The sequence below is a fragment of the Budorcas taxicolor genome, chromosome 24, assembly GCF_023091745.1.
Source record: "Budorcas taxicolor isolate Tak-1 chromosome 24, Takin1.1, whole genome shotgun sequence".
In the NCBI taxonomy this organism is placed as follows: domain Eukaryota; kingdom Metazoa; phylum Chordata; class Mammalia; order Artiodactyla; family Bovidae; genus Budorcas; species Budorcas taxicolor.
Window position 1 is genome coordinate 42,023,733 of NC_068933.1, and position 26,226 is coordinate 42,049,958.

Below are 26,226 nucleotides of genomic sequence, written 5' to 3' on the forward strand. Positions count from 1 at the left end.
TTGATTAAGCAGAACTATGATCTAACCATTTTAGTTAAGGAATAACCATTATGTAATTTTTTTCCTCAGAATTTTCAGTTTCCATGCACATTTATAATATATTGGTTTAATCTAAGTTTAATTATTATCTGTAATAAGTCAAAGGTAAATTAGAGTAATGCACCAGGAAATAATATATCTGATAGCAAAACTGCAAACTCTAATCATTGCATATTATACATGGATTACATTCATCAAAAATGAGCCCTAAACAAGCTCATTAAAACAAAGCAATTTGTTTATTTTGTCAATAATCTGTTTTCAAAGTTTAAGCAAGTAAGTGTATAAACTAAGTTCACATATCTACCTTTTCAGTTGTTTGTAAAAAGATAACAGAAATATGTGGTAATACATGGTTTATTTTTTTTTTAAAGATTCAAACATTAAAACAAATACTACCCTATGAAACAAGAGACTTTAAGTTTAATTCAAACTGAAGGTTTTCCACAAATCAATCCATTTACACGAACTGGCCACCAAAGCTTAAAGATGTGACATCTGAAACAGCTCTGATGTAACACAGCCTGAGTATGACCAAAACACCCGACTACTCAACAGCTTCTCCTAACCAAGAATCATTTGTTCTAGTTGAGTGAAATATTCTTTGAACATTATTACTACAAGTTTATATACTCTATGTGACTCTCATGTAAAGAACTATAATAAATTCACTACAAACATTAAGTCTTATTAGAATTTTTCCAACACAATAATGGCTGTCAATTAGCCATATAGCCACCTACAAATTTTTCACTTCCATTAATACCCAGAGCTGTTACTTTGCTTTCATATTAAGTTCAGTAAAGTCAGAAATCATAGCAACAATGTACTCAATATTGAAGCTCGTCCTCTCACCTGACACACAGCGCTACCAATTTAAACTACAGAACTCCCCACTGGCTTGGTTCCAACACTGAACTGACATCAAAATACAAAGAAATGTCTTCAAGTAGTCAAACACCCATCTTCCGACAACTGTGCCAGAGCTGAGATACAGCAGAAGCTAACTTCCCTCCTCCTCCTCTGTGTACATCATTAATCAACTCCAAGCAAGCACTTTAACTTCCCATCGGTAAACTCCGACCAGAAAATTGAGGGTATGTGGTCATAATGGAGAGAGTGTTTTAAACTTAACCTCACCGCCTCCAATCACCACAACCCAGGACTATAAGGAATCATGTAAACCATGAAGAAACACTGTTTAACGTTCCAGCACTTCTAAAAATCAATTTTCAGCAAGATAACAGCTGAGTAAATTATCACACAGCAAATGTTTTAGCCACAGTATCACTCTATCATGAAAGAAATCATTTAAAACTCCAACACCTCTTCCACTGAAGGTCACTGGATGTTAATCCCTATAATCCCATTGTCTCACTGTTGCTGCATTACTCTTTCCGGGCAACTTCATCTGCCACGACACAGACTCGTGAAGATTCCATTTCTGCATGGAGACCACCACAACCACTGTCTTCACAGTCACTTAAGTCCAAAACACAACCATGTTTTCACGGATTAATCAGGCTCCAACAACAGTTGACACATCAGACCAACAGTTCAATTACACCTTCTGCAAGAGATACAAATTTAAAAAAATCCATTAAGTACTTACCTACAGTTGGGAGGTGGGTCCAATGTAATTTCTGCAAGTTCCTTCTGAATTCTTGAAAATAAAGACAAAGAAAGTTACATTAAAATGTCTTTACTCTTTTAATGTTCCATTAAATTTTACACTTTTACACCGATCTTTCCTATTTGTGCGCTTTTAATGTGAAATACTACCACTGTATAAAGCATCATACACAGTGCCAACAAGTGAGCGATTTCTGCCCCAGTCTCCACAACGCATCTGCAGAGCGCAGACCCGCCACCATCTGTGCCTCCATCTCTCACCAACAGCACGACTTAAATCAAAACTTTAAGCCACTGTTGTGCTGTGCTGTGCTGTGCTGAGTCGCTCAGTCGTGTCTAACTCTGCACCCCACAGACTGTAGCCCAACAGGCTCCTCTGTCCATGGGATTCTCCAGGCAAGAATCCTGGAGTGAGTGGCCATTCCATTCTCCAGGGGATCTTCTCAACCCAGGAATGGAACCAGGTTCTTCTGCGTTTCAGGCGGATTCTATACCAGCTGAGCTACCAGGGAAACTCAAACCACTGCAAACACTAAGCATACGCGTTCTGCAAAGGGGAAATAAAAGAATTTTTATTTTAAAAACCTGTTTTTACCCTCATGTGTTATTTTCATCTTTTATTTTTTACTTCACCTAACCGCCTGTATGGGCTTCCCTGGCGGCTCAGTGGTAAGGAATCCACCTGCCAGTGCAGGAGACGTGGCTTTGCTTCTGGGCTAGGAAAACCCCCCGGAGAAGGAGATGGCAGCACACTCCAGTATCCTTCCCCGAATGAAATTTCTGGTACAGATATCACTGTCACTTTTCTAAGTCGTCTGACTCAAGGTGGGGAAGATGTCATGAAATAGTTGTTGTTTGTTGTTCACTGGATAAGTCCTGTCTGACTCTTCTTGACTGCATGGACGGCAGCACGCCAGGCCTCCCTGTCCTTCTCAATCTCCCGGAGCTTGCTCAAACTCATGCCCATTGAGTCGGTGTTGCCGTCCAACCATCTCATCCTCTGTCGTCCCCTTCTCCTCCCACCTTCAAGCTTTCCCAGCATCAGGGTCTCTTCCAATGAGTGGGCTCTCTGCATCAGGTGGCCAAAGTATTGGAGCTTCAGCATCAGTCCTTCCAGTGAATATTCAGGATTGATTTCCTTTATGATTGACTGGTTTGATCTTCCTGTAGTCCAAGGAACTCTCCAGAGTATTCACTAGCACTACAGTTCAAACAGCATCAACTCTTCGGCGTTCAGCCTTCTTTACCGTCCAATTCTCACATCGATACATAGACCAAGACTAACAAATCTAACACCAAAAATAAAAAAACCTATTAATTCCGCTGTCCCACTGAGACTTCTTAGATTCTACAGTGTGTTCATGTGCACTTAAAGTACACATGGCATGGAACTAAATAAGAGAAGTCTCAAATATCTGATATAGAACACCCTCTGTGGATTCCACACAAAAGTATAAATAAAACAGGCACTTTAAAGCAAAACAGGTCAAGTCCAGGTTAAAGGCAGTAAACTGAGAGCACACACATTCACCTGCCACTGCTTCAGCACCCCAGGGTGATGGCGGGTTCACAGATACAGAAAGTGCAAAAAGGAATAAAAGACAGAGAGAGCGGGCGGTGGTCACCGCTGGTGGAGAAACCTCACTGAACTGGGAAGACAAGTGCATGGTGTAAATCAAGCAGGCTGAGACGGCCCAGAGGGCACGGAGCATACAAGGGTGCGATAAAGACCTGCTAGTCACGGGAGGGAGACAGTCAGGAGTGCTGCAAGAGGAACAGCTCGGTAAGAAAGGCACAGAGTGAAAGGAGCGAAACTAAGACGAAAGCACTTGTAATCAAGTAACAGATACTTGATTGGGATACAAAGGAGGCATTTTGCCGAAATGCTGTCATTCATTGGGTAGCATTAAGATCCTAGTGCAGTTGCTCAGTCAGGTCCGACTTTGGATCCCATGGACTGCAGCACGCCAGGCCTCCCTGTCCATCACCAACTCCCAGAGCTTGCTCAAACTCATGTCCATCGAGTCGGTGATGCCACCCAACCATCTCATCCTCTGTCGTCCCCTTTTCCTCCTGCCCTCAATCTTTCACATCATCAGGGTCTTTTCCAATGAGTCAATTCTTCACATCAGGTGGCCAAAGGATTGGAATTTCAGCTTCCACATCAGTCCTTCCAATGAATGTTCAGGACTGATTTCCTTTAGGATGGACTGGTTTGATCTCCTTATTGTCCAAGGGACTCTCAAGAGTCTTCTCCAACACCACAGTTCAAAAGCATCAGTTCTTCAGCACTAAGTTTTTTTTATAGTCCAACTCTCACATCCGTACATGACCACTGGAAAAACCATAGCTTTGACTAGACGTACCTTTGTCGGCAAAGTAACATCTCTGTTTTTCAATGTGCTGTCTAGGTTGGTAATAGCTTTTCTTCCAAGGAGCAAGCATCCTTCCATCTGCAGTGATTTTGGAGCCAAAAAAATAAAGTCAGCCACTGTTTCCCCATGTATTCACCATGAAGTGATGGGACCAGATGCCATGATCTTAGTTTCCTATATGTTGAGTTTTAGCCAACTTTTTCACTCTCCTCTTTCACTTTCATCAAGAGGCTTTTTACTTCCTCTTCACTTTCTGCCATAAGGGGGGTGTCATCTGCATATCTGATATTGATATCAATATTATTGATATTTCTCCCGGCAATCTGAATTCCAGCCTGTGCTTCCGCCAGCCCAGCGTTTCTCATGATGTACTCTGCATAGAAGTTAAATAAGCAGGGTGACAATATACAGCCTTGACATACTCCTTTCCCTATTTGGAACCAGTCTGTTGTTCCATGTCCAGTTCTAACTGTTGCTTCCTGACCTGCATACAGGTTTCTCAAGAGGCAGGTCAGGTGGTCTGGTATTCCCATCTCTTTCAGAATTTTCCACAGTTTATTGTGATCCACACAGTCAAAGGCTTTGGCATAGTCAATAAAGCAGAAATAGATGTTTTTCTGGAACTCTCTTCCTTTTTCTATAATCCAATGGATGTTGGCAATTTGATCTCTGGTTCCTCTGCCTTTTCTAAAACCAGCTTGAACATCTGGAAGTTCATGGTTCACGTGTTGCTGAAGCCTGGCTTGGAGAATTTCAAGCATTACTTTACTAAAGTGTGAGACGAGTGCGATTGTGCAGTAGTTTGAGCATTCTTTGGCATTGCCTTTCTTTGGGTTTGGAATGAAAACTGACCTTTTCCAGTCCTGTGGCCACTGCTGAGTTTTCCAAATTTGCTGGCATATTGAGTGCAGCACTTTCACAGCATCATCTTTCAGGATTTGAAATAGCTCAACTGGAATTCACCTCCACTAGCTTTGTTCGTAGTGATGCTTCCTAAGGCCCACTTGACTTCACATTCCAAGATGTCTGGCTCTAGGTGAGTGATCACACCATCATGATTATCTTGGTCGTGAAGGTCTTTTTTGTACAGTTCTTCTGTGTTTTCTTGCCACCTCTTCTTAGTATCTTCTGCTTCTGTGGGGTGCATACCATTTCTGTCCTTTATTGTGCCCATCTTTGCATGAAATGTTCCCTTGGTATCTCTGATTTTCTTGACGAGCTCTCTAGCCTTTCCCATTCTGTTGTCTTCCTCCGTTTCTTTGCATGGATCGCTGAGAGATCCTAACACTGGACCTACAGGAAATCTGATGCTAACACACCAGCTGGTCTGGCACTAAACAGGTAAACCTACAGAGTTTACTGGCCTTTTATTATCGATGAAGCACAGGCAAGAGGTTGTAGTTAGACTGTAAAATGGAACTACTACTAACCATGAAGATGTAAAGTCAAGTGTAGCTAACAGAAACCAACTAAAAGTGGGTGGTGGGGGTGTGAGCAGATGGAAGGAATAACAAAGGTACCAACATCCCCGTTTTACAAAGTAAGGAACCATCGAGTACTGCTGAAAGGTGAGGCACGAGCAGCAGTGGCTTAAATATACTCTTTCGTTTAGAAAGATGACCAATACTCTTTTCTTAGGTGTTTTAATTGGAGGCCAGTTACTGTGCAATACCGTAGTGGTCCCCGCCATAGATCGACATGAATCAGCCCAGGGTGCACACGCGTCCCCCATCCTGAACCCCCCCCCCCCACCTCCCTCCCCATCCCATCCCTCCAGTACTTTTTTAAAAACGAGTATCATTATCTGGGAGGAGGGAAAAGAAAGCAGGTGAACAAGCTGGTGAACATCCTCAAAATTCACAGCCAGGAGACAAAAGGTATTATTTAACAATTCAAAAAGTTAAGTGTAAGTATATTACTTAAGGTCAAGCCATAGTCAGCTAAAAGGAATTGTGACAGGGAAAGTATTTCAACAGAAAACTGTTGCTTTGTAATAAGAATGTCTCTGTACTATTTGTTACCAGAAACATGGAAAACTCTTACAAGACTGTGCTGGTTTCAAGTATACAGAAAAATGATTCAGATGTGTATCCGAATACGTGTGTATATGTGTGCGTGTGTATACAAACACATACTTTTGTTTTTAAACTCAGAGAACCAAAAGAGCAGGGATTCAAAAGACCATGCTTAAAGTGTCAAAGAAAACAATTTTAATGTAAAAGAACTTCCTAGGGATTTTCAAATAATTCATCTTGCTTTATGCTTATACTGTCCCTTTTGGTTTAAAAAATTGATGTCATAATTTTGTCACAGAATTCTATAATGGAACTTGAAACCCCTCCAGATGTCTATCATTCTAAATCTAATTATTCAATACAAAAAGCAATTTACTGATAAACTTGACAATTTTGAGCAGTGAGTCAGTGTGTTACAATATATTTTAAGCCACTGCTACCAAAGAAGGGCTGTATTTCTCCTGACAGAAAAGATTATACTAAGAATTGCTATTTAAACAGCTGCAAGATGTCCTGCTGTTTTCAATGACAGCAATTCAATTCTATCTCAAAAGTTGTGATCATAGTATGTATTAAGTTTCTCAGTCTTGACATGTGGGGTAATAAGGAAGGCAGCTATTTCAGGCACTGTCCCTTAGGGTGAGGAAAAATGAAAAAGCATCAGTAATTCACACTTACTGTGGCACCTTTTACATGACGATCTTAGGCTATTAAAAGTGAATTAAATAAATCTCACAGAATTCTTTAAGTACTACCATTTTATCAGTTCCCATTTAGGAAACTCAGGCTAGTAACTGCACGCTGTTAAGGTGAAAAGGCAAGCAATTATCTTGCTAAGTCAAACAAACAAAACAACCTCTCCTCTCTCTTATGAGAACTTTTAAGACAAAATTATTTCTTTAGACACAAGCCCACTAGACAACTGTCTGTATCTCCAATTTCCGTCCAGCAGCGCCGCTTCCCCGGTGACCACGATACAGAAGTCAGCAACTGCATATGTTACTGGAACAAGTCAGAAGCAAAATGCAAACTCAATTTCAGTTTGTACAACTTCACCTAAAACCTTAAATATTCCAGGAACAGTAGGAGTGTTACATGTGACTGTCATCTGCTAAAAAGAAAGAGGGGTGGGGGGCAGGGAAGGGGAGATAATAATGACTCCTTCAGACTGAACTGCAGACCACGGCAGCGAAACTGAACCGAGGTGGAGACGACATGAAGCGCTCGTTTTAATACCAGCATACTGGATTAATGGTTCAGAAAAATGAGGCTGTATATATACAAACATGTTTCAAACACAAACACATATTCAAGTTTCAAGAAAATTCAGTAACTCACTCAGGGCCAAGTAGAACATGAATGTATGGACTTGGGGATTCACAAAGGTATTTTCTTAACAGTTATTTAAAAAAAACTTCATCCACTTAGTATTCCCCATGGTCTGCATTCCTCAAAACCTTCCAAAACGAACTCATTCTCAAAAGAAAACATCATGCAACTGGTTACTAAAATTTCTTAAATCTCAAAGCAAATCTCTGAATTAACTTAGAAAACACAGAGCCACTGCAAGCAATAGGTCCAGAGCTTAATTCTGACTGGCGATACATACTAGTCATCTATGATTCAGAAAAACTGCTCAATTTTTAAGACAACCTAAATTAATGATTCTGCACATCAACTGTAAGCTGCATCCTGATTTCAGGAACATTGAAAAATTTTAAATGAACATTCAGAATCAATAAAATACAATAATTACAAAAGATTATCTACAAAGAGCACTTCATTCTCATGTGAAAAAGACACAGATTAGCCCATATATTATAATAAAATTTCACAGTGAAATATACTGAAATCAACCTTCCAACCTAACAACAATTTAGAGTCTAAAACCAAATATCATTTCTAGGACAATATTACATTATATCCATTAAAATCACATAAAATTATGAAGAGAACAGACCATGCTAAAAGCACTCCAATTTTTTAAGAAATAATTTCATGCCAAGGAAGAGCAAAAATGCATCAAGAAATAACTGTAATCTCCCTCTTAACTCTGAAACAGGCAAAAATTAATTTATACCATTGTTTAAATAAAATTCCAATTTAATATTTTCTGTATCCAATATTACTTTTCTGTAACACCTGAAAACTGAGATTTTTTTCTAGAAAACCATTTCTACACCTAATGATTAATCTACAATTACAGCATATTTTATGCAACTGAACACCTATGTGCAAAGTACTTTTCTTGAGTTATTATAAAATATATGTATAATTACAGCATCTGTTACTATTTTAACAAAAAGCACTAAGTCCTCATAGCATTAACACAAACTTCATTTTTCTAAAATTTATCACATGGACTTAGTAAAATACTATTGTAGGCTTTAACTGGCACAAAGTCTAAGGACAGCAGCATCAGTGTAAGAAACCTTTCTGTGTGCCAAATAAAAGTTGTATCACTTTCCATCCTCACGCTGGCCCTGTGAAGATGCGACTATTACTGTCTCCATTTTACAGATGAGAAAGATGAGGCTTGGGAATGTTAAACTATGTATCTAATATCACAGAGCAACTAAATGCCAGGACCTCATCCAATCCTCACTTTCACACCCGTCCCGGTTCGCTCGCCTCCGCGCAGACTGCGGGCTTTGCTCCACCGCCCAGCAAGATGCTCTGCCATGCTCCGTGGCGGCGCCCCGATGAGGGGCATGGGGAAGGACCCCCCAGAGGCAGACACTGGGGCAGGGCAGACCAGCACACCCCACCGGCGGGCCGTCCTCCCCGCTCCCCGACAGCACCCTCACTCTCAGAGACCGTGTGCTTGGTTGCTCGGCCGTGTCCCACTCTTTGAGGCCCACGGGCTCCTCGGTCCCTGGGGGTCTCCAGGGGCTGTCACGCCCTCCTCCAGGGGATCTTCCCGACCCAGGCAGGGCGCACTGCAGGCGGAGCCTTTACTGCCTGAGCCACCTGGCACGCCCTCAGTCTGTACCTGAGTGTCTCTTGCCCGTGCCCACCCACCTCCCTTCCTTCCTCTAAAGGTCTGTTTCTCCAGCCCCGCTCCGTTCTACCCTAGTCCACGCGCATTCCCCGTAGCCGGCCATTCCCTGCTGGGACTGGGCAGCAGAGGCGCAGGTCCCGTGAGCTGAGGGCCCTGGACCTGCGCTGCGCCGGCAGGAGCGCACGGAGCCCTTCCCGCCGCCCAGTACAGACAGCCGAGGGGTTCAAGTCCCAGGCCGTCTGACTTCCTCATGGCTCCTTCAGCAGAGGGTGGACATCGGTCACACACTTCCAGGAAGGGAACCTGGCTACCAGAAGCCCTTAGAATGGACAGCGCACCGTCACTCTTAACAACTCTCCCCAGGAAGGCATGGCCCGCAGGGGGCCTGAGAAAGGTCTTCCCAACCCGTGGACCGACTCAACCAAAGAGAAGCAAGGTCCTCCAGCCCACACGGGGTACGACCTCTGGGATGGGTTCCCTCATCCACACCACCAGCAAAGGATGAAGCTGTCATTCAACAATCAGACAGTCCACAGGCTCAAAATTCTCAGACGGTATATCATTGGACCAGAAAAGACTCTACTAGATTCAATTCACCTTTAAATTATTTACCAAGAGATATTCTATCTTCTCAGCAGGTGGCCAAGGATTGGAGCTTCAGCATCAGTAGTTCCAATGAATATTCAGGGCTGATTTACTTTAGGGTTGACTGGTTGGATCTCCTTGAAGTCCAAGGGACTCTCAAGAGTCTTCTCCAACACCACAGTTCAAAAGCATCAATTCTTCAGTGCTCAGCCTTCTTCACAGTCCAACTCTCACATCCACACATGACCACTGGAAAAACCATAGCTCTGACTTGGACCTTTGCTGGCAAAGTAATGTCTCTGCTTTTTAATATGCTATCTAGGTGGGTCATAGCTTTTCTTCCAAGGAGCAAGCGTCTTTTAATTTCATGGCTGCAATCACCATCTGCAGTGATTTTGGAGCCCCCTCAAAAAAAAGTCTGTCAGTGTTTCCATTGTTTTCCCCATCTATTTGCCATGAAGTGATGGGATTGGAAGCCACAATCTTAGTTTTTCCAATGTTGTTTTAAGCCAGCGTTTTCACTCTCCTCTTTCACTTTCATCAAGAGGCTCTTTAGTTCTTCTTCGCTTTCTGCCATAAGGGTGGTGTCATCTGCAGATGTGAGGTTATTGATATTTCTCCTGGCAATCTTGACTTCAGCTTGTGCTTCATCCAGCCCAGCATTTTGCATGATGTACTCTGCATAGAAGTTAAATAAGCAGGGTGACAATATACAGCCTTGACGTACTCCTTTCCCAATTTCGAACGAGTCTGTTGTTCCATGTCTAGTTCTAACTGTTGTTTCTTGACCTGCATACAGACTTCTCAGGAAGCAAATAAGGAGGTCTGTATTCCCATCTCTTTAAGAATTTTCCACAGTTTGTTGTGATCTACAGTCAAAGGCTTTAGCGTAGTCAATGAAGCAGAAGTAGATGTTTTTCTGGAACGCTCTTGCTTTTTCTATAACCCAACAGATGTTGGCAATTTGATCTCTGGTTCCTCTGCTTTTTCTAAATCCAGCTTAAGCATCTGAAGTTCAGGCTTCATGTACTGTTGAAGCCTGGCTTGGAGAATTTCAAGCATTATTTTGTTAGAGTGTGAGATGAGTGCACTTGTGCAACAGTTTGAGCATTCTCTGGCATTGCCTTCCTTTGGGATTGGAATAAAAACTGACCTTTTCCAGTCCTATGGCCATTGCTGAGGTTTCCAAATTTGCTGGCATATTGAGTGCAGCACTTTTATAGCATCATCTTTTAGGGTTTGAAACAGGTCAGCTGGAATTTAATCACCTCCGCGAGCTTTGTCGCAGTGATGCTCCCTAAGGCCCACTTGACTTTGGACTCCAGGATGTCTGGCTCTAGGTGAGTGATCACACCATCGTGGTTATCTCGGTCCTGAAGATCTTTTTGTACAGCTCTTCTGTGTATTCTTGCCACCTCTTCTTAATATCTTCTGCTTCTGTTAGGTCCATACTGTTTCTGTCCTTTACTGTGCCCATCTTTGCAAGAAATGTTCCCTTGGTATCTTGAAGTGATACCAATTTTCTTGAAGAGATCTCTGGTCTTTCCCATTCTATTGTTATTAATTCCTGCATTTCTCACTTTACTAACAGTGAGTGAAGATAATCATTCAGTAATTATTTCAATAGACTCCCACTTTTATTCTCTGCTGCTCAATAAAATAAAATAGTAATGGTCTAAGGAACCATAAAACAAATTATCACACTTTTACATGCACTTTCCTATTCATATTCACCTAACAATACATACACGCACACTACGGATACGTAGTTTATAATTTTGCCATGCTGTTTAACTGACTTTAAATACCAAAAAGTTCATACTCCATACAATTAAAATCATGAAAAAGAAATAATCTTGAAGAAGAAAAAGTCCATGAACTTCATGGTCCATATCCCAGAAAAATGATTAAATGCAAGAGAAAGATAGAACTTCAGGTCATAAATTGATACTAAAAGCAAAGACGTTACCATAACCGAGGTACCTTTTAGCACTAGTGGACAACTTAGCAGCTGTTTTGCTGGATATCTTCCCTTCCTTTTTCTTGGGCTGAGCTTGTTCTCTCCCCGGCTCCGGTTGGGCGCTTTCACGCTGGTCTCCATCGGAGCTTCCCCCACTAGTGCCTGGGCTGTCGTCGGCTCTTTGTGCCTCAGTGGACATTTTAGATCCTGGATTAAAGAGTCAGAACAAATAATTTATTCAGTTGGGGGAGGACTGCAGAAAGGTCGCTCGAGAACAGAGAGAAAGTGAATCTTACAGGAACCAAAGAAAACTCACTATAAAATGAATGACTTGGTCACTTTACGTAACAGCTTTGGGGGCTGCCAAAACTTTTCCTTCATTCATTCAAAATGTATTGAGAAAAGAAATGAAAACAAATATATATACACAATATGTTCACAGCAACATTATTCACAGAACCAAAAAGAGGAAGCAACTCAAATACCCATCAGCTGACAATGAACAGATAAACCAAATGTGGGATATCCGAGCAATGGAATGCCGTCCAGCCACATACAGGAATGGAGTACCTATGTGCAAGCTACGCTGTGGATGAACTTTGAAAACATGACATTCAGTGAAAGACACCAGGCACAAAGGGCCGCAAACTGCACAACTCCATTTGTTCGAACCGTCCAGAACGGGCAAGTGCATGGAGACGGAAATGTCAGTTAAGCGATCGCCAGGGGCCAGGAGTGAGGGAAGAAGGGGAAAGGCACAAAGCTAGGAGGTGCAAAGTTTCCTTGAGGGGCAATGAAAACGTTCTTAAATTAGATAATGGTGATGTACAACTCTAAATATTCTAAAAACCACTGAGCTATACATTTTAAAAGAGCGGATTTTACAATACATGAATTACATGTCAATAAAGCGTTATTGAAAAAAATAAAATTGTGCTCCCCAACAGGCACTGTGCCGGGCTCTTGGGTCCTAGGATAAGCAAGTTGATTCAGAGGTTAAGACGACTTGCTAGGTGCTGTAAGTCAGTAAAAATGGCCACAGAAGCAGAGAATAGGGCAAACACTGGCACCAATACTGCATGAATACATCCTCCGGCTGGGCTAAGGTTAAATCCTCTAAGTCAGTCAACTGTCTTAAGTAATCTTTGTGACAACAGAGGCCTCCGTGATTCTAAACAGAAACTGATAAAATAAAATAAAATACAAATAATAAGAATAAAAAATAAAAATTAAAAAATAAACAGAAACTGAACCGTAGGTCAGTGCCAGCCCTGATCCCACGGTACACCAAGAAACCAGGCTTCACAGGCGATGAAGACTGTATGGAGACCCTGAAGGAGCCCATCTTTCCCGCCGCGGCCAGGATGAAATATACCTCGAGGCTTTCAAAGTCCCTTTGCTCCACATGCAACTCTGATCACCAACTCAATCTTCTCAGGATCTTGGTTCGTGGGTAAGCTGTCACAATCTAGATAACGCACAAAAAATTCCAGTTCTCTCTTGGCAACAATCATTCTATCATCATCGATTTCTGAGTCTTACTATCATGAGGACGTCCCCTGTGACCCAACTAGCTTAGAGTTTACTGACAAATCCAAAACCAAACGGACGAAACCCACGCCCAGACTGTCACCATGTTGCTGTCCCCTCAAGCACCACCAGAGCTGGCACGCCTACCTTCTGGGGCGCCTCTCTGCAAAACACAGAACTACCTTTAAGGAGTGCCATCAACAACACAAAGTACACCTTTAAGAATCACAGATGAATGGGGACAAATGCCTTCTGAAAAAGATACTGTGTAACTCTTAGTCAAATTAAGACTTAAAATAAGACTATGTAAAAGAAAGATACCTCAAATAAAGCACTGTTTGATTACTACAACTGGTCCAAATGTAGAGCGAGCTGACAATAATTAAAATTCCTCCTCACTCAAGATTTAACTTATAGCTCGCTCTATTTCACTTGTAGCTTGCTCTAAATCAAAGTGATTTCGTAACACAGAACTTGAAGTGGTTGAAATGAGAAAGGTTAAGACAAACCTGAAAGAGAACTGAGGAAGCGGGAAGCAGAGGGGGCGAAGAGCCAGCAGAAAATCCTGAATACCTTCAATAAGACATCACAAGACACAGCCCCGTCACCCTCACCAGCTTCCTTTCTTCACGCCAGACAAAACAGGTCTGCCCAGACAGCTCTGAAGCAGGGGAAACCCGACGGCTTTCCCTCTCTTTAAATAGAGCACAACAGTCTCCTCAGCTGGAGCACTGGAGTCACTTAATAGAATCCTGAGGTTTTATATCAGTATGTTCCACATCCAGCTCGAACAGGCCTAACATATTTCTTGCTTTCTTTCTTATTTTCATTTTACTTAGAATTCTCATCCTTGGATTTAACGCTGATTTTTTTTTTCAGCTTACTTCTTTGAGTAAAAAAATAATAATAATATGAGTTTAAACCCTTGTAAGTACGTACATAAGAGCCTGTGACAACAGCTGTGCACGGGAGTAAGAAAGAGTAGTTCTTAGGGAAAGGCCCTCACATGCAGCAAAACGCTGCTGGCAATATTTTGAGATATGTGAAACGATTGAGAAATCCTTTTATATGTCTTAAACTAGAAGCAATCCATTAGATGACAAATACACAAACACCTAAATGAAGTAAAATTCTTTTTTACTGAAGCTCCAGCTTTAGTTTGACAAACTATGCCTAGATTTCAGTTGTATACTACATTAGTTATAAAGCTACATATTCATCTTAATATTCTTATTTATGTGTAATTACATAATATCTAATAGTGCTATGAGCACATATAATTACTTAAAAGACTACTCAATGATATAATCTGAGCCACAGTCTGAAATCCAAATGTCATAAACTGCCCCACAGTATCAGAAGACTAAAATTAGTCTCACTAGGGAACTGTTAAATACCCAAATAGGTGTATAATTTCTACAGTTTCACGTAAGGAAAAAAGATTTCCACTTTTGACCTAAGAAGCCTTATTTCATCCAAATCAACCTACGGGTGATAAATTCACCTAAAGGCCACAAATAACCACTATAAAAGAAGCTTTCAGAAACACAGTTTTCATATCCTGTTCAAATACTAAGAGTAAGGGGAAGTTCTGTGGGTTTTATTAATAGTTTTGAGTGTCTAATTACAGAAACAGTGCAGGGAAAAATTACCCGCAATACTTAGGTGGCAACTAATTTTTATTAAGAAAAAACAGTCTGTACACATTTTAATCAGCTGCACGACTGGTGTTTTGTCTCTCTAAAGTACAAATGAGTAAAAAAAAAAACTTTCTGGGCTTCCCTGGTGGCTCAATGGTAAAGAATCCGCCTGCCAATGCAGGAGACATGGATTCAACCCCCGCTCCGGAAGATCCCACATGCTGCAGAGCAACTAGGCCCATGTACCCCAACTACTGAAGCCTGAGCGCCGGAGAGCCGGGGCTCCTCCGCAGGAGAAGCCACCGCCGAGAAGACCAGCGCAGAGCAGCCTGGGCGCGAGGCAACTGGGGAGAAGCCCCTGAAAAACAAAAGACTGAGCACAGCCAAAAATAAACAACTTTTTTTTTTAATTTCCTGAATTAAAACTCTCTCAATGTTATCTTCAAGGGACTCCTGTGTCCCCAGTACAGAGGGTATGCATTCAATTCCTGGTTAGAGAACTAAGATCCCGCAAGCCGCAGGACACATAAAATAAAAAAATAAAAAAGAAATACATGAAGTGAATGTTATCTTCTAAATCAGCACTTTACAATTATCTTTTAAGATGAATTCGTAAATAGCTAATTGGATCCAATTAGCTAATCTAGAGTGAAGATAAACTGGAATCCCAGGGTTATAAACAGGGAGCTACTCTTCCATGATAGTTTCAAAGATAGTAAGATTTTTACTTTATACTCAAATACTCATTTTCTAAACATAAAATAGTAAAATCGAACTTTGCTCAAAGAAGTGTTATATTAAAAGTCTGAATATTGTTCTTTCTTCAACTCAAAAATTATCTAAAAGGGTATTTAGCTGTGTAAATTACAGTCCCGGAAATTAGCAACCTATAAAAATAAACTCACGTTTCATAAAAATGAGATGATTTGGTGATAAATATTATTGATAACATAGAAACAACTATAGTCACTCCGTGAATCCAGATTACCGTCCAGATAAGCCTCAGAACTGCATCTCACAGTATAAAACTGCAGAAGCAAGTGTTCCTTTGAGTTAACAAGAGGAAAACGCTTAATTCTGTCCTGTATCTTGCCATTTGCCTTCCCAGCCGCGCTTCTAAACTTTTCTAAAATGTAAAATTAAATTATTTATACTACCTTTAACTTACCTGCAAGGATATTTATGCAGGAAATAATAGAGGAACACCCAAGATTTGAGGAAAAGGTGCTATGGTGTGGCGGTGAACACCTTTCTATAATGGGGTATGACATTATATGAAAACCCTCCATCACTGGCATCAGCCCACAGACAGAACTCTCAAGAGCCAAGGGGCATCCAAAGTGAGTCAACACAAATTTGTAGATTCCCAAGGTCCAGAACGAATTCTCACCTATTCAGAAACATACTTTTTTAAGAATCGGAGATCAAACAAAAAAAAACAACTAAGAAGAATTTAAAATCTTTCTGAAAGGCGAGATAGCAAGATACTCTTAAGGTAAACCCTAGCATTCCCTTTTGCACTTTTAAATAAAAAAATATTTGCGTAGACGCTCAAGAATACACAATGCAAAACGGTGAATCTGGGCAACATGCAAATAAGGTCTAACAGCCACCGAGCACAGGACGAGAGATCCTTGCAAAGCGGCCTTAATTTCCTTAAGAGAAGATGGATTGGACATTTCTGGTCGGTTGTCGGGGGGCGGGGGGGAGAAGCCACAAGAAGCTCCGCTTTATCTTAATTAGAAATAAAGGGCAAGGGGATGAAAACACTGAGAGCGGGGAGACAGGGCGGGGGGGGGGGGGGGGCGGAAGAAGGGGGGCGCTGGGGGTGGAACCCGGCTTCGAACCGAGCCAGCTGGGCTGCGGAGGACCGAGCCGAGGAAAACGGGCTCGGACCGCGGACTGCGGGCTTCACAAAGCGGGAACAACACACGGCCCGCCGCAGGGCGGACGCCGCACGGCCTCCGGCCCGGGGGTGGGGGAACCCGCAGGGACCCCGCGGGCGGCGATGATGGGGGGCAGGTCCGCAGGGACCCCGCGTGCGGCCGGGCCGGCACTTCCCCGTGACACTCGTTCGTCCTGCACTTTCCCGGAGACTTGGTTCCGGGAGCGCTGGACAGGGAAGGGGCGGCGGGCGGCGAAAGCGGGGGACGCGAGGTCCGAAGGGGGAGGGGGCGCCGGGGGGAGGGGGGAGGGGCGCCGGGGGGAGGGGGGGAGGGGGAGGGGCGCGGGGCTTCCGGCGCCCGAGCGAGGCCGTCCGCGCGGTCGCGGGATCGAGCCCCAGCCCGGGGACAGGGCGCTGAGGGGACGCGGGGGGCAGGGGCGCCGACGAGGCCCCGGGGGTCGGCGTCCCCGCGGGCCGTCCGGTCTCCGAACCTGCACCCCCGCCCCGCACAGCGGACCGCCCGGCCACGCCTGTGCCCGCCGGACTCACCCCCGGCGCCGCCGCCGCGCCCGGCCGTTCCAGCTCCGGCTGCCGAGCCTGCTGCCCGCGGCTGGCGCTGTCGCCGCCCCTGAGTCCTGGAAAGTGGAGCCCCCGCCTCCGTGAGCCGCCGCCGCCGCCGCCGCCGCCGCCCGGCCGTCCGCGCGCGCGCCCGCGGGGGAGCGTGCCCGCGCGCGCGCCCGGGAGAGACCGCGAGAGCGCGAGCCCCGCGCCGCCCCGCCCCCGCGCCGCGCCGCCCCGCCCCCGCTGCGCGCGCCCGCGGGGAGCGTGCCCGCGCGCGCCCGGCAGAGACCGCGAGAGCGCCAGCCCCGCGCCGCCCCGCCCCCTCCCCGCCGCGCGCGCCCGCGGGGCGCCGAGGGAAAGTGAAGTGACAGCCGAGCCCCGCGAGCGGACGGCGGCGGGGGCGGGCGAGGGGCGCCCCCCGGGACGGAGCGCCGGGGCCCGCGAGGCGCGGGAGGCAGGCTGCAGGGCCGATCGGGAGGGCCGCGGGCACCTTGACGGGCGCGCGCGTTAAAGGCACGCGCTGCCGGGTGCGGCTCGCCCTGAGGCGAGGCAGGAGCGGCGCTTCTCCGCCTGCCGCTGCCGCCCTGGCGACGCCCCGGCTCGGAGCTCCCTCCCGGCGGCTGCGGCGCGGACCCCGGGCGCACTCACCCCGGACGCGCGATGCCCACGCGCGCCCGGGGTGGAAAACTTCCCGCGGCCCGGGCTGAGGCGGCTCCCCTGCCGGCTCTGCGGCGCCTAGGGCCCTCCGCCCCCGCTGGGGCCCGGGCTGTGCGGGCCGTGCGGGTGGGGGGCAGCGGAGGCTGTGGGTGACCCCACGACTCGGGGCGTGTGTGTGTGTGTGTGTGTGTGTGTGTGTGTGTGAGTCATCCAGTCGTGTCCGACTCTGCGACCCCACAGACCCCTCTGTCCATGGGATTTTCCAGGCAACAATACTGGACTGGGTTGCCATTTCCTCCTCCAGGGGATCTTCCCCACCCGGGGATCGAACCCAGGTCCCCTGCACTGCAGGCAGATTCTTTACCATCTGAGCCACCAGGGAAGTCATTAGGTCCCCCGAATAACCGTTAGAAAAGCACAAACCTATGTCTGCGGTGCAAACTCTGCTTCCACACGATTCCCCCACCTCCACCTTCGCTGCAGGCCCTCTTCCGGGTTGATGGGTATTGCTGCCCCTAAACACGTCGTGAATAGAGACCCTGAAGCTGTCAGTGTATGTGGACAAAGTGTCCTGCCCAGCAGACCTGAAGACAGCCCCGCGGGAGTGACTCAAAGGACAGGAGATAGTCTAGGTTCCCCGAACAGACATCTAGAACAGAACATCCTTTTATCAAATGTCATCTTTAAGAACTGACAGGTACTTTGTAATATCCCTGAAGGTTGCTTCTAGTCTCCATGAATCACCACGGAGCAAAACGTGGGTGTGCTCTTGTATACCAACTCTGTGTGTCACTCAAGGATATCAACAAACCTGACCACCCTTAAACTCTAAAATGTGTATTGGGGAATTAGAAATCACCATATCCTGGGCTTATCATCAATTATGTAGCCATCTATCTCTCTCACATGCTGCAGTATATTAATAGGAAAAGATGACATAAAATGCATTGTATTTTTTAATATTTAGAGTATGACCTAAATAAGGCATTTCATAGATTGTCTGAAATGTGGTACATAACTTATTTTACCTCATGAAATCCTTGTGTGTTAATGTTCTCATTTTATTGACTGTTCCAGTATGTTCCGCAGTTGTCTAGTAAGGATGCATACCAGAATCCCCATTTCCTAGGTCTGTTTTCTCCAAATAAGCTACTCTTTCCTATACTCTAAGGTGTATTTCCTGTTGGTTTCTGTATGTTCTCAGTGAATAGTTTGTAATAAAGTACTCTTCTGTTACAGAAAGTTATCCAAGACTTTTTCAGGCCTGGTCATTGGCAGCAGAGGGCCAGGCATGCAGCAGTGACAACTTCTAACCTGAAGAAAGGAAGAGGCTTCATTGCTGAAATGCTGAAACTGTAGTTACTACAGGACTTCATTTATCTGTATTTGTTTTTTTTTAATTGGAGTATAGTTGCTTTACAGCGTTCTGTTGGTTCCTGCTGTAGGACAAAGTGAATCCGCTATATGTATACACACCTCCCACTTGAATATCCCTCCCACCCCCACCCCTGTTCCACCCCTCTTGGTCATCACAGGGCACCAAGCTGAGCTCCTGTGCTAAGCAGCAGCTTCCCACTAGCGACCTGTTTGCACACGGCTGTGTATATGTATGTGTATGTCTGTCAGTTCCTCAGTCGTGTCCAGTTCTCTGCAACCCCATGGGCTATAATCCGCCAGGCTCCTCTGTCCTTGGAATTCTCCAGGCAAGAATACTGGAGTGGGTAGCCGTTCCCTCTCCAGGGGACCAGTGTGAGGTGGTCCCTCACTGTAGTTTTGATCCGCATTTCGCTAGTAATTATTGATGCAGAGCATCTTTTCCTGTGCCTCTTAGCCATCTGCACGTCTTCTTTGGAGAAATGGCTGTAGATGTTTTAGCTGCTTTATAGTATTCGCTGAGTTTAAGTAGGGCATCGTAATACGAATCCGTTCCCTTTCTCATTGGTTCAAGGAATATTGAGTACCAAGCACTATCTAGGTGATTGGGACGTGACGTTGAATAAAAGAGAAAAATATCCCTGTCCTCTCGAGACTTTTCTATCCTTTACACACAACATTCAATTCCTTCGCAGATTCCGTCTACATCTGCCTTCAAAATACACGTGGAAGTATTCACTCTTTGCCATCTCCCTCCCCACAGCTAATTCCCTGGTCCAAGCCACCAGCATCTCTCAGTAACAGCCTCCGACTTGATCTTTCTACTCCCCTACCCACTTCGCCACACACCCCAGGCCCCAGGCCCCACCCAACAGTCCAAGTGATCCTTTACCATATAGGTCAGGTTATTTCTCTCCTCTTCTCAAAACCTCGAGTGGCTTCTTATCCTAAACAACAGTCAAAGGATGGCGACAGTGGCTACAAGCCACCCCAGGATCCCCCTGCCACCCCAGCCAGAACCCCTCCAACTCACGAAGTGTGGCTTCCTCCTCCCTTTTCCCCCTGCAGCCACTCTGGCCTCCTTGCTAGTATGGACCACACCAAACATTACCCGCCCTCAAGACATCCGACTTACAGTTTGCTCTATGGTATTCTTTCCTCCAGCGTCTCTTACTTATCTCTGCTTTATTTTTCTTCTTAATTTTTTTTTTAATTTTGTATTGGAGCATGGCCATTAAATTAACCAACACTGTTGCGGTAGTTTCAGGTGAACAGCAGAGGGACTCAACCATACTTATCCATGTATCCATTCTCCCCGAAACTCCCCTCCTGTCAAGACTGCCACATGGCACTGAGCAGAGTTCCATGTGCTCTAACAGTAGGTTCTTGTTGGTTATCCATTTTAAATATGTCTGCTTTAAGATCATCATCATAAATCTGAAATAATATATGAAATAATATATTTTTTACTTATTTCTTTTAGTCCTCCCCTTCTTCTTTGCTCCTCTGTCCCTCTCCCTTCCTCACATAAACTCTTTGGGAAGAAGGATTTCATTGGCTGGGGATCATTACTATATATATTCAATAATACTGGTTGAGAGAATGAAACTGACCTCTTCCGGTTGCTGGTGTAATAGACATTACTCTAATTTCTTCAATAATAACGTTAACATATAGCATGTTCTTAACTGGCACCAGGCAAAATTCCAGCACTTTATACATATACTAGCTCACAAACAGCCCTTAAGCGTGGCTTCATTCACTCGCCCGCTGTACAGACGAGAACACTGGAGGACAGGGAATGAAGTCACTTGGCACAGTCACACAGCAGAGCTGGGGTTTGCAACCAGCACTTTGGCTCTGGAGTTGATGAGTGTCAGGACACTTCAGCATGAGTCCAGCGTTAAAAACATGCATCCCTTTTTTTAAAGATAAGAGAGACGGACCTACTAAAAGATGCTCTGAAGAAATATGCAAGAATTCAATGAATTGGCTTGTTTTTCCTTCTGACATGTACCAAAACTGAGTTATTCACCTGTAAGGAAGGTTCAGTTGGAAGAGCTAAACAGAGTTCTTCCTCTGCCTGTTCAAAGTGAATGGCAGACATCCTCTTTCTCCACTACTGACAGCTTTCCCAAGGAAACTCACAACACCCTATATCTTAACCCACAAGTTAGAGAGTATCAGTTAAGGCAGATGTGTATGTAAATATCTTTATAAAGAGCATATAAAAATTTTTTAGTTGATCTCTCAAATTTTATAATTAGTAGTGGGTGAGTAATAAAAATTGTTTTGCAAATGCTATCAGCAAGCTTCTGGATATTTTTTCCCCGTGATACATAGACAAGATTTTTTGCAGTGAAATCCTATGCAGGCTGACCAATCACTTTGAAACTGCTAAATTACATGAGGACTTCTTTTAGTCCCACTATTTAGTAGAATAAATATCACACTGAAGTTTTTTTAATTCACTTAAAAAGATAGGGTAGAGGGATAAATTGGGAGGTTGTGATTAATAGACACACACTACTATATGTAAAACAGATAACCAACAAGAGCATACTGTATACCACAGGAAACTGCTCAATACTCTGTAATAACCTATTTGGGAAAAGAATCTGAAATAAGAGTGGATATTTTTATATATATAACAGATTCACTTTGTTGTACACCTGAAACCAATACATTGTAAATCAATTACACTCCAATATAAAATATAAACAAATAAACAGAAAAGAATTCTAATTAAGCCATCCACACCACATGGTGCTCCTTCCCCTACCATGAAGCATGCGTTCCCGTTATCATCTTTACTTCCTCTGTTCTCACGCCTCACAGAATCACAAAGGATAGAGGGAGACGGGAAAGGGAAGAAGACAAGGCCACAGCCTGAGTCTCATTTGTCCAGCCTGGGATTCAGAATGTCCGGTGTGCGCCCGCTGGTAAAGCAAGCCCTTAGGGAAGATATTACTATGAAGGACCAAGGAGCGACCTAAGAGGACTTGGCCCTAAGGAAAAAGGGTTTGCAGACTTAGAATGCTGCTCAAGTAGGATGAGAACATCCCTCTGGGGAAAGGCAGTTTTAAGCCAGACATAAAATCTGTTGCCATCTGATTATCCCAACTCAGTCCTTGTAAACTATTATTAGTGAAGTCCAAGAGGAAGGAAACAGGAACGGCTATTTGCCCATAAACTCCGTTCAGCGTTATGGGACCCTGGCTTGACAACCGTTGCGCAGTGGAACACGAGAAAGGGAGGTGTTGCCGTATTGAGGGTTGTCAGAACCGTGGACGTGGGACCAGTGGGATGATGGCTTGGCACAGTGGGCAGCTGTGGCCCAGGGGAGCCTCCGTGGAGCTGTCAGGGATAAACCGTCAATTACCACCAGGATCTCATAGGCTTTGAGGCGTCAGGAAGTGTCACCACTGACAGGATCCAGAAGTAGAAAGAATGGGTTCTGTTATGACTACCTGTGGGAATATACCCAATAATGCCCTGGGGGGATGGGATGGGGCTTCTGAAGAAGTTCAAAGCTCTTGGCAATAGTGATGCTGAAAACTCAGCCTCTCTGCACCAGTACCGACCCGAATCTCAGAGACAAAGTTTTGGGTGAAGTAGAAAAGAATAGCTCTGTTGCTTTGCCGGGCAAAGGAGGACACATGGGGCTACTGCCTTGAAAAAGTGTGTGCCCTGACCTGGGAGGATCTGGTGAGGAGTTTCACAGCAATGGTTCAAGGGCTCGAGGGTGGGGTTACTGATAGGCGTCAGGGTGTGTGCAGGGCCTGCACTCAATGGTGTCCCATCAAACTTCTCTGGTTCCTTCCATCTGGCTTCAGGTGATCTCTTCCATTTGTTGGGGGTTCTGTAAAGAGCTCAAGTTCAGTTCAGTTCAGTTTTCAGTCATGTCTGGCTCTGCAACCCCGTGGACTGCAGCACTCCAGGCTTCCCTGTCCATCACCACCTCCGGAGCTTGCTCAAACTCATGTCCATCGAGTCAGTGATGCCATCCAACCATCCCATCCTCTGTCATCCCCTTCTCTTCCTGCCTTCAATCTTTCCTAGTATCAGGGTCTTCTCCAGTGAGTCAGCTCTTTGTATCAGGTGACCGAAGTATTGGAGCTTCAGCTTCAGCATTAGTCCTTCCAATGAATGTTGGACTGATCTCCTTTAGGATTGACTGGTTTGATCTCCTTGCAGTCCAAGGGACTCTCAAGCATCTGCTCCAACACCATAGCTCAAAAACATCAATTCTTCGGCACTCAACTTTCCTTATAGTCCAACTCTCACATTTATACGTGACTACTGGAAAAACCATAGCTTGGACTAGATGGACCTTTGTTGGCAAAGTAATGTCTCTGCTTTCTAATATGCTGTCTAGGTTGGTCATAGCTTTCTTTCAAAGAGCTCAAAGATACTGTTGTGTGTATCCCTTGAGGGGAACCAGGACCCTGCCCAAGGCTGCACTATTGCTTCTTGACTGTTCCTCCCTTGTCTCCACATCACCTTCCTTCCCTGATTAGCTATGGTTGGAATCTGCCCTTTGGAATGCAGGGAAGGTCACGGAGTCTACTCCTTACAAACAAGAAACAGTGGACACAGAAAGGCTCCCGAGCCCTCAGGATTTTGCAGGATGTCCAATCCAATTACTACCTCATTTAGAATTCTTTCAAGATAATTTACTTGAATGTCTCTAGAGATGGGATTTCCTGCCTCCCCCATAGCCAACTTCATCTTTGGACAGGTTTCACTCTCTTCACCCCTAAATTGCTTCCCAATTCTTTTCTCTTATGCTTTTTATAGAGCTATGCTACCAGCTCTCCTGCAAGAAAGCGCTTTCATTATTTAAAAATGGCTAACATGCAACCATAAAATTAAAAGAGGCTTGCTCCTTGGAAGAAGAGCTATGACAAACCTAGACAGTATCACCTTGCTGACAAAGGGTCCCTGTAGTCAAACCTATGGTTTTTCCAAATAGTCATTGAGTTAGTTATATGAGAGTTAGACCATAAAGAAAGCTGAGGGCCTAATTGGTGCTTTTGAACTGTGGTGTTGGAGAAGACTCTTGAGAGTCCCTGGGACTGCAAGGAGATCCAACCAGTCCATCCTAAAGGAGGTCAGTCCTGGGTGTTCATTGGAAGGACTGATGCTGAAGCTGAAGCTCCAATACTTTGGCCACCTGATGTGAAGAGCTGACTCACTGGAAAAGGCCCTGATGCTGATAAAAATAAAGGGCAGGAGGAGAAGGGCGTGATAAAGGATGAGATAGTTGGAGGGCATCACCAGCTCAGTGGACATAAGTCTGAGCAAACTCCAGGAGATAGTGAAGGTCAGGGAAGCCTGGCGTGCTGCAGTTCCCACGGTCACAAAGAGTCGGACTCGACTTAGGGAGTGAACGACAGCATGCCCCATGGGCTTCCCAGGGGATGCAGTGAGAAAGAATCTACCTGCCAATGCAGGAGCCGCAAGAGACGTGGGTTCAGTTCCTGGGTCAGGAAGATCCCCCCCGAGAAGGAAATGGCAGCCCGCTCCAGTATTCTTGCCTGGGAAATCTAATGGACAGAGGAGGCTGGTGGGCTACAGTCCATGGGGTCAAAAAGAGTAGAACATGACTGCAGCTGAGTACACAACATGCCCGGAGAGTTGTCTCCTCCCCTAGGAAACATTCCTCTTCTCTCCAGTTCTTCATCTGTGACCCAGGTTTATGTTCCACCGCCATTTAAGCTCCTCTCCTCCAAACACACCCTGACTTGTCTATGTTCCTATTGAAACATACTGTCAGGAAGTGAACCCGGTATCCCAGGAGGGGCTGCTTGGCTGAGAGCAGAAGGAAGGTACATGTCATCTGTATTTGCATCCCAGGAATCCCTGATTCCAAACTCCTACACTCACTATAAATTCTTCTGATGCTTGAGGATGTTGCTTTTTCAACTAAACACTAGATTGGGGTCAAAAGAGTTAAAAACTTTTTTTTTTCCTTTGGGACACCCACAGCCCAGGAAACAACCTCGGTGTATCAATTCAGTGCATTCTAAATCTTTTCCTCCCCATTTAGCATGCATCCACCATAGGGTTACAGAAAATAAGATTCTCAGCATTAAAGAATAGTGATACATTTACCTCTTTCAGAGACTCTTGGTTGGTTATCTTAGAAATGCAAGGACGAAAAGAAACGGGACTGATTGACGGGTCCAAGTTGTGTACTTTTATCCCAAGAATGTGGGGATGTAGCCTCCTTAGAAGATTTCAGATAGGATTGTAATTTTTTGAAATTATATTAATACCATGTTTTCACTTTAGTAGTAAAAACTATAAATTGATTTCTTTTGAAATTGTCACCCTGGGCTTCATCTCCAGAGCACACACAATAAGCGGATCATTATTATTTTCTTTTCAACAAGAATTTGCTTTTACCAGTAAGAAAATTTGTTGGATAAATACACTTACATCCAGAACGTCTTCTGGCAAAGGCATGAATAATTAATCCAAGCATGGCTGACTGCAAAGACGACTGTATTACACTAACACTATCAACACTTTGTTGATGAAACTTTTCCCCCTTCACATCACAAACTCAGTGTGCCGAACATTTCCCATACTTTTCTGCTTTCATTTCTAATAGCTGAGTTGTATATATAAGCATGCCTTCATTTGTGTCCTGTTTTGAAACACCAGGCTGATTCTCACTTCTTTACCTTTGCTTGTTTTTCCTGAAATGTAGTGCTGTGCAATAAAGCACTCTGAAAGCTGGTAAGCAACAAAAGTCGTTTCTTTTGCTCATGAACATGAAATTCAGCCAGGGTTGGTGGGTTGGCTTATCTCTGCTCCTTGCAGTTTGACTACAGACTGGCGCACCTGCTTTCCTGATGCCTCATTCACAGGGCTAGCAAGCCGGTGTCGGTTGTTGGCTCTGAGCTCAACAGGACTCAACGGGTGGACCCTCAGTTCCTCCCCGCTGAGAGTCTATGTGGGCTT

At 44.6% G+C, this 26,226-nt stretch overlaps 1 protein-coding gene across 1 annotated transcript in view; it reads right to left on the reverse strand.

The window, feature by feature from the left end:
- The window catches only part of LOC128068253 (ubiquitin-conjugating enzyme E2 E2), a 356,270-nt gene extending 338,927 nt beyond the window's left edge, over window positions 1–17,343 (reverse strand). Inside the window, exons 1-3 of the mRNA XM_052661375.1 lie at window positions 17,212–17,343; window positions 11,631–11,814; window positions 1,652–1,702 (exon numbers count right to left, since the gene is read on the reverse strand). Coding sequence (XP_052517335.1) covers window positions 1,652–1,702; window positions 11,631–11,806 — 227 coding nt within the window. The 5' untranslated portion in view covers window positions 11,807–11,814; window positions 17,212–17,343. The remainder of the gene's footprint in view (window positions 1–1,651; window positions 1,703–11,630; window positions 11,815–17,211) is intronic.
- Window positions 17,344–26,226: the final 8,883 nt, after the last annotated feature.